Source organism: Chenopodium quinoa, unplaced genomic scaffold (genome assembly GCF_001683475.1).
Source record: "Chenopodium quinoa cultivar QQ74 unplaced genomic scaffold, ASM168347v1, whole genome shotgun sequence".
In the NCBI taxonomy this organism is placed as follows: Eukaryota; Viridiplantae; Streptophyta; class Magnoliopsida; order Caryophyllales; family Amaranthaceae; genus Chenopodium; species Chenopodium quinoa.
Genome location: NW_018744537.1, coordinates 4,746,768 through 4,756,343, shown reverse-complemented (window position 1 = coordinate 4,756,343; position 9,576 = coordinate 4,746,768). Strand labels below are relative to the sequence as shown.

The window sequence follows — 9,576 nt, the reverse complement described above, 5'->3', positions numbered from 1 at the left end:
TCAGGGAGTGCAGCAGGATGATCCTCTTGGCCCTTTGCTTTTTGCTTTGGTGCTCCATCCGTTGGTGTGCCGAATCAGGAATTCTTTTGACTTGTGTTTGCAGGCTTGGTATTTGGATGATGGCACTATTATTGGTGACACTTTGGTAGTAGGAAAGGTTATGGAGTTGATTTTAGTGGAGGGACCTCGTCTCGGCCTCCATGTAAACGTTCAAAAAACGGAAGTTTTCTGGCCCACGGAGGACCCACGTAGCCGTTTGGTCAGTGTCTTTCCTCCAAATATTGCTCGTCTTGTTCATGGAGTTAAGTTGCTTGGTGGTCCTGTCAGTGCGGATTCCTTTTTCTGTGGTGAGCTTGTTTCGCAGAGAGTGTCAAAGACCATCGTGTTAATGGATGCTGTTGCTAAGTTTGATGATCCCCAATGTGAGTTGTTACTACTTCGTGCATGTACTGGGGTTCCAAAACTCTACTTTTCTATGCGCACTTGTCCTCCTCATCTTTTGAAGCGGCCCAGATTTCTTTTGATATGGCCCTTCGAGCTTCTTTGGAGCGCATTGTAACTGCTTCGTGGCCAAGTTTTGGTGATTGGCAATGGCGACTTGCCACCTTACCTTTTTCTTCTAGTGGATTGGGTGTTTATTCAGCGGGTGATGTCTGGCATTATGCTTTCCTTGCGTCGCGTTTGCAGTCTTCTGGTCTTCAGGCTTCGCTTCTTCGCAATTCTGGTATTGTTGATCTAGGACCAGCCTTCGATGGTGCTTTTTTTTTTTTTAATAGGACTGTGGAGACCGACCTTATGCGTAACCCTGGTGAGATCGCTACCCCCAAACTCATGAAGAAATTGGCAGATATATATTTCACGAAGGTCACTGCATCTGTAGAATCCACTTTCTCCTTATCTCCGCGTCAGGTTGCCTTATGGAAATCCCAGCAAGGGGATCGCACTTCTGTCTGGTTGAGAGCGGTCCCAATATTAGGTTTGGGTCAGACTATGAATGGTAAGATTTACCATTGTGTTCTTTGCTACCGATTGGGTGTTCCCTTGTTCTCTGTTTCGACACCGTGTTCTGCTTGCTCAAGGTTTTTTGATGGGGATATTTATGGGGATCATGCAGTGTCCTGTGCTGGGTTGGTGGGTATTAAACATCGGCACAACGTTGTTCGTGATACCCTTGTTGATATTTGTTTAGCTCTGGGATTTCTGCAAGAAAGGAGGTTAACGTTGGGTTGACTAGAGGGAACGACAGGGCTCTTCGACCAGCAAATGTGTTGCTTAATTCCTGGGATAGAGGCCTTGATGTATGTGTTGACTTGACGGGGTCTTCCCCTTGGACGCAATCTGGGTTGTCTGACTTCGTCCCTGGTCGTGTTGTGTCGGTTGCGGCTCAGCGGAAGCGAGACACGTATGGGGCGTGTTGCAGGGCTATTGGCTATGGTTTTCTTCAATTCCTTTCTTCTTTTCTTCTTTGGGGGAATTAGAGAGGGATGTTGTTGCGTTGCTGAAGCGGGTTCAGGCGTTCGCTAGGTCTCAAGATATTGGTGCTCATGCAGCTGCTCACATCTTCAACAAGATCGGGTTTGCTATAGCTAGAGGGGTGGGGGCCCAGATTGTATCTCGCCTCCCCACTAATTTCTTGTAAATCGATTGACTTTGTAGGTTTTTGTTTATAATAATAATAATAATAATAATAATAATAATAATAATAATAATAATAATAATAATAATGAAATTTCCTCTGCTATGCTCTGCTGAGTCCTGCTCTGTTAATATCCCTATTCAACACCCCCATAATAATAATAATAATAATAATTATTATTATTATTTTCGACTCTATTTAACCCCTATTCAACACCCCCATTCTAAGCATATCAACATATAAAATTCCTTGAAAACATGGGTAGCCAATTGTATTTTCTCGAGATTTGAGGTCTTGACGTATCCGGAGTATCGTCCATTCAATCAACTATTGTATTGGTTTAGTGCTTAGCTCGACTCGACCAATAAACTATTAGAGTTCAACTTTAATCAGGGTTTTCTCCTTACTATTAGAAAATAATAATAATATCAAATAAAAAGAAATTATATATTCGTAACCAATACTTCGTACTATACTACTCAACGAAGTTACACTCAAAATTTCAAAAGAGAATTTCACAATGTTTTTTTTTTTTTTTTTTGTGGTGACGGAAATGAAATGCACAACGCAAGCAATAGATAAAATATAATTATTAAACAAGAAATAGAAGAAAGCAAGGCATAAAATTTATGGACAATCAAGTAAAAATCTATGGAAAAAGGATAGAAACATTACTGAAGTTCTCCATCGCACAAGCATATGCAAATGAAAACACAATCAACTCTCAACCTTTTGATATACACTACGGTTTTTTTTAATTTTTTATTTTATTTATTTAATTTTTTTTTTTGTTGTATTTTCCCCCTAAAAAAACTTCCTCCGTTTATATAGTGTATATTTATATATTTCTACTATAGTAAAATAATAAAACAGCGTACATCACTAATGGAATTTTATAGATAATTTATTTTTAATGTGCTATTTGTGATTAGATTCTACTATGATAGTGACATTTCCAATAAACAATATGACTAATCAAATTTAAAAGTTTCTACACACAAAAATTCAAAAAATAATTAAATTTGAATGTATAGAATCTTTACTACGATTATTTTTTTCCTCATATATTATAATATGAGTATAGCCTATTTTATATTCTATTTATAACATGTCGATGAATAATATTATTGCTATATATATTACCTTTTTTTTCAAAAAAAAGTAGTATATAAATATTATTACAAGAAAATTATATAGATAGTGCTAATTATATGACAATAGCAATATATTTATTTTCCTTAATAGAATGTAGAAGAATGTGTAGTGCTATGTTTTATACGTAGTATATTGAATCCTGAAAACAAACAATATATTCCCTGTAGTAATATCGTTTTAGTGATGATAGTAATGGATAGAGGTGGCCAGTGGGCCGGGTTGGACCCAGCCCACCCTAACTCGCACGGCTGGTGGGTCACGTGGGTCCGACCCGGTTTCAATCCGGCACAGCTCGGATTTAATCCGGGTTGTGTCGTGGGTCCAAAATTTTCGACACAACCCATTTCAACCCAGCTCAGTTTAACCCGTTTGATTCGACCCAAATCGCACAACCCGTTTTGACTCATTTAATTCGACACACCTAGCCCGTGAACCCACCTAACCCGACCCACCTGGCACAACCCAGCCCGCACGGCCCACCCGCACGAATGACCCACCCAACCCGCACGAGCCAACCCACCTAACCCGCACGCATGACCCACCCAACCCGCACGCATGACCCACCCAACCCGCACGGCCGGCACAACCCGCACGGCCCGCACAACCCGCACGGCCCGCACAGCCCGCACAATTCGCACGACCCGCACGGCCCGCACGGCCTAACATCCATTTTAAAAAAAAACGGCTAGTTTTTTGTATCTAACGGCTAGTTTTTTGTATCTAACGGCTAGTTTTTTAAGTGTATGATCATCCATTCTATTTTTCCTATAAATACCAATTCCATTTCACTCAAATTTCCACACAAATTCAAGCTTTCTTTCTCTCTTACTTAAAAATTCTTATTGTTCTCAAATTCTCAAGTGTTATATAGAGTTATATTTTTGTTAAAAAAAATCTCCTTAATATTATTATTAGTATTCTTAAGATTCTAAAAAAAAAAAGTTCTTCTCCATATTATAATTAGTAATCATACAAAAAAAAATGAGCTCAAGAGGAGGAATGGGAAGGAGTCAAAGTGGTGGTCGAAGTGGTAGCCAAAGGAGTGGTGGTGCAAATTTTTCGTATGAAATTAATACGGAAAATTTAAACCAATTTGTCAATGAATATGGAGATTATGGTTTAGGAGATAGGCAAAATATTCAAACGTCTCCACCACAACATTTCTCCCACGAGTCCCACCAATCATCAAGTTCAACTATGCCACCTCCATCGCAACCAACATCTCAACCTTCATCTCAAGGTAATTTCTAATTAAATTTTTATTGTTATGAATATTTAAAAAAACTATTATTAATGATTATAAAGTTAGTTTAGTTTCCAATTTTCTATGATTTACAATTAGTTAATTACCATGAAAAATGCGTTTAAATAAGTATAATTAAAATATTAAAAATTTAAAAGCTTATTTTCATGAATAGCATTTAAAAATTAATTTTAATAATTTGATTTATGAAAGGTGGTGGCGGTGAAAGTAGAGGTCGAGCACATTTTTCTTGGGTGTGGAAACATTTTGAACGAGTTGAGGTCACACGCCCGGGATGGCAACCTGGTCAACCAAAGAGGTTCACGTGTACATGCCTAGTTTGCAAGGCGCTAGGTGCAAATGTCAAGTCATATAATTGGAAAACGGGAGATGGAACCGGAACCTTGAGTCGGCATTTGCAAAATAAACACGACTTGTTCGAAAATGGCCCCCGTCCTTCGGGGGGTGGCGTCCAAACACAATTGGGTGGATACATGAACCAACCCGGCGGAGGTACACCTTTCATTTATAATAAAGATAGAATGATTGATGAAATGAGTACTTTAGTTATTGCTAATGAATACCCTTTTAGTTACGGTGAAAATGCAAACGTTGAGCATTTTAATAAAGTTGCATTACAACCTGCATTTACTCGTGTCCCCCGAAATACCCTAAGACGTTATACACAAACTTCTTATTATAAGTATAGGAGTGGTTTGATTGAATTATTTCGTACTTTTGATGGTCGTGTTAGTTTTACAAGTGATACATGGACTTCTAGTTTTGGCGAACCTTTTCTTTGCATTACTGCTCATTGGGTGGATGATGATTGGTTTATTCAAAAACGTATACTATGTTTTCAAGCTATGGAAGAAAGGCATACCGGTTTTAACATCAAAGTTCGTATTTTGGATTGTTTAAAAGAATTTCACTTGAATAATAAAGTTTTTTCTTTGTCTCTTGATAATGCAACTGCAAACACAAAGTGTATTGACTATTTGAAAAATGACTCCGAGTTGAATTTGTTGTTGGGTGGTAGTCTCTTGCATGTTAGATGTTGTGCTCATATTTTGAATTTGTCTGTTCAAGAGGGTCTCGCTGAGTTGCAACCATTGCTAAACCCAATTAGAACAGTTATAAAATGGATTAGGATTACTCAGTCAGTTAGAAGAAAGTACATAGCTATGTGTAAAGAGAGAGGTCTTAAGAAAAGACAATGGTCTATTGATACCCCTACCCGTTGGAATTCTACTTTCAAGTTGTTGAGTGATGCTATAAAGTATCGTGATATTTTGACCCAACTTTACAATGAGACTCGTGTTGATCCTACTGAGTTAATAACCGAAAGTCATCGGACTAATGCTTCTTTTGTTCGTGATGTTTTAACTGCTTTTGATAGTGCAACTCATATTTTCTCTTATATTTATGAGCCTAACGTTCATTTAGTCATAATTGAGTGTGTTAAAGTTGTTCACACCATCGAAGAGCATATGAAGATTGATGGACTTCGTCCCGTTCTTGATAGCATGAAACGTAAGTGGCATACTTATTTTAGTGAATTTCCAATCATTTATGGAATTGCTGCTATTCTTGACCCCGGTGTCAAAGCTGAAGGTTTGGAAAATCTTTTAGAATTTTATTATACAAGTTTAAGTATCGATTATGATGTTAGTGAATATATTAACAAATGCAAATCTGTTTTGGGAGACCTTTATGATCATTATGCATCTATTTATGGTTTTGATTTGGCAACACCAACTACTACTAGCACTTCCGATTCTAGATTTGGTTTTCTTGATAAAGTTATGAAAAAAAAACACAAAGCATCTACATCATTCTCATCATCATCTTCTTCAACACTTGCTATTAATGATTATTTGTCATATCAACATGAGACCAACAACAACTTTCAAATTATAAAATGGTGGCAAGAACATAAAAAAAGTTTTCCTATATTGGCGAGAATTGCAAAAGATATACTTGCAGTTCCCGCTTCATCTGTTGCTTCCGAGTCTGCTTTTAGTGCAGGTAGAAGAGTGTTAGATGAAAAAAGATCTCGCTTAACTCCGGAAAGCATTCAAATTTGTGTTTGTAAGAAAGATTGGGATCAAGCTGAAAGAAGAACTCAAGGTTTAAAGGAAGACGAAGACGATGAAGATGATCCTGTGATGATATTGGAGTCGTCAACGGATGATGCAGCTTCCGGGGATGATGATGCAACAAACATGGGTGGCTAGAAAAGTCTAAATCAGGTACGCTAAGAACTACGTGGGCTTTGATTCTTTCGGGATACGTAGGCAACTTATTTTTCGAAAATTACAATTTAATTGCAAAATTAAATTTTAGTTTTCTAAAGATAGGTCCAAGCCCCCCCCCCCCCCAAATTTCAAAAGAAGTACAATATAAGAACTACGCTGGCTTTGATTCCTTATTTTATAATATAAGGATACGTAGGCATCTTAATTAAGAGCAAGCCATCAAATTGTTAATTTTGTAAAAATTAAAACACCACACAACCCACCCGACCCTAACCCACGAACCCACCCGACCCTAACCCACAAACCCACCCGACCCTAACCCACCTAACCCACAAACCCACCCGACCCTAACCCACCCGACCCTAACCCACCTAACCCACAAACCCACCCGACCCTAACCCACTAACCCACCCTTCGACCCACCCTAACTCACTAACCCACCTTGACCCGTCTAACCCACGAACCTAGCTCGACCCACCCATGACCCGTCTAACCCACAAACCCAGCTCGACCCACCCACGATCCGTCTAACCCACAAACCCAGCTCGACCCACCCACGACTCGTCTAACCCACGAACCTAACCCTGGTGTGTCCAACTTCTCCGACCCAACCCACGACCCGGCCCACCCTACCCTACGTGTGTCGTGCCGTGTGTCATGAAACCCCAACCCGCGACCCACCTAACCCTAACCCAGCTCGCACGACTCGCACGGTGGACACCTCTAATGGATGATATCATGGGAAAGAAACATAATCATGAACGGTAAATTAATTACTCATATATGTTGGACACTTGGACCTTCCGTGACCCCAGAAGGTCCTCAATCATAGTACTAGTTCATACAGTCATCGGATCCCGAAAAACGTGTGATTTTGTCTTTAATATCTGGTTAACATGGGTTGTTCTAAGACATACGAAGCATCTTTAACTTAATCATTAGTAATTACTTCAGATATAAGAAAGTTTGAATGTTTACTTGAACGTATACTCGGCTCAACAGCTGAATATGCCATCACATCGATCAAATGTATTTTGATATTTAGCTTGTGCATAGTATGATTAATGAATTAAGAAATCCTGTTAAAGATAAATTGCATAGTATGATTAATGAATTAACAAAAACTAAGGTTTATTTCCTTCCACAATACTTCATGTTATCAAAGTATCAAACCACAGCATAGTTGCTTGAGTATAAACAAAAATCCATGTTAAATACGGAATTAAAACTAAGATTTAACTGCACAGCCTCACCTGCACGGCTGCACTACAGATGCAACCATTAGATCAAACCGTAATTGACCCAGTATGAGTTTTGATATCCACATTATTCAGCAGCAGACAACTAAATGATAAAGGGAGATGTTGGCAGCAAGGATTAGTATCCCCCTACTTCAATTGCACATTCTTTGGTGGCTAATCTTCCAATCTTCAACAACTTCATCAGGTCTTGATACTCTTTCTTCGAGCTAATTTGCCAGTATATAATCAGCTTTGTCAAAACCTTCCCATGTCTGACAAGATACTTTGCTATCTCCAGCTCTTCATTAAACCCATGAAAGCAGTCTATAGTAATAGTCTTGAGGCTTGAGGAAAGACAGTAGGGTGATTTTCGCAGTCTGCTCCAAAATTTCTTATCCTCGTAGTCATCATCAAGTACACGATTTAGAAGTATCTGAAGTGTTGACAAAATTGAAGAGAAATGAGGCTAATAATGTTAACTAGTTATTGGTAGAATTTGCAAAACAAATCCACTAACCTCAGGAAAGACGAGATGCTCAAGCATAGGTGAGCTATGCAGAATGTCAGGCAATACGTCTCTCCAGTTAATACATCGACTCCATCCAAGTTCTAAGCAAGACAAGTTATTGAAGGTTGGCAGCTTAAATTGGCAGCAAGGCCCGCTAGTTAGAGCCTCCACCCATCAAAGAAAAATGAGATTAGAATTTGACATCAACTACACATTATAAAGAATGTAGGGAAAAGAGAGTAGGCATAAGGAGTTAGAAGAGCTGTATACCTCCATTCATTTACCAGACAAGTACAGATGCCTGGCACTAGAGACTCCATTCATGAGTCCTAAAACTGAATCACTGAAAGTCAACCAATCCGCATTTTCTATGTCCAACAAAATGTCAATACGAGCATCCTTGAGGGACTTAATATTCTTTATGCAGTATTTCTCTGCCAAGTAATCCACATAGTTAAAATGCAGCAAATTGGGAAGATCGAGCACAACACTAGTTCTATGGTAGCAAGACATAAATATGTCACTGAAGTCCATAGTCAAACTGGTTAGCCAAGGGCAAGAAATGTTGATAGTTTCAACATATTGCCATGAGCCTGCAAGGACTAAATCCTCAAGTACAGGACAGCCAGAAATGAGCCTGTTGAGAGAGCAGGCTTCAGAAAATGTAACAGAATGGAGTTGTAGAGTTTTGAGATGAGGCAAAAGGCAAGCAGGAAATTTCATTTCAAACTCTCCACCTATCTTTAGTGACACCAGTGTTTCACATACGAAAAGAGATAATGGCAGCACACTTGATTCATATGCAAGTGTTGAGATATCAAGCTCTGTAACTCCACGATGTAGAGCAACCTGTTTCCATGAATTGACATTTGAACAGTCAAATCCCAAACCACATTTTAGGCGAAAGCTACTGATGTGTGTGGACTTGCAGAGCATTAAAACTCTATCCACAAAATCCTTGAAAGTGCTACACCACTTCAAACCCTCTATACCAAGGCTTTGGAGTATGCGAGCTTTAGCCACTGCAAGTTTTCCAATATGATCATTAGGACCAAATGTGAGTGTCTCGTCAAAATCAAAGTTGGTTAATAGAGTGAAAAGATAGCGCCACCTGCGTGATAAAATGCTACTGCCCACTGCATGCTTTGTTGGAAGAAAGGAAAGTATATGCACAAGTATTTTATCTGGCAAGCTATTGATTCTGTCAATCCCTTCATCACATTTGACCTTTTTTGAACTCTCAAAGCATTTAGAGCTTGATCTCATGGTCTGCAAGATACACTTCCTTTGTCAAACAAAAGTAAGAAGAAACCAACAGCATCTATAGTTAAGGTTGATAGCACATTGTTAATGTAATGAAAGAGGAATATTGATCGACATTCAATAGGTTCTCACAATGAACTCAACCTACTGATGATTAAGTGAGCCATCCAATTCAACAACACTTGCGGAGTATTATTATATAAGTTCATGTCTGTGTTAAGCCGTATATAACATCTTTTCTTACTGAGCCTTCATAAAACTAAGAAGCTCAA

General features: G+C 38.8%; 1 protein-coding gene across 1 annotated transcript; it reads right to left on the bottom strand.

The window, feature by feature from the left end:
- Positions 1 to 7,669: 7,669 nt before the first annotated feature.
- LOC110698846 (F-box protein At4g22280-like) lies at positions 7,670 to 9,307 on the bottom strand. The gene is made up of 3 exons (XM_021876365.1): positions 8,326 to 9,307; positions 8,051 to 8,142; positions 7,670 to 7,966 (listed from the first exon to the last, which is right to left on the bottom strand). Exons 1-3 carry the CDS (start codon positions 9,305 to 9,307, stop codon positions 7,670 to 7,672), a joined length of 1,371 nt encoding a protein of 456 aa, XP_021732057.1.
- Between the last annotated feature and the right edge of the window lie 269 nt (positions 9,308 to 9,576).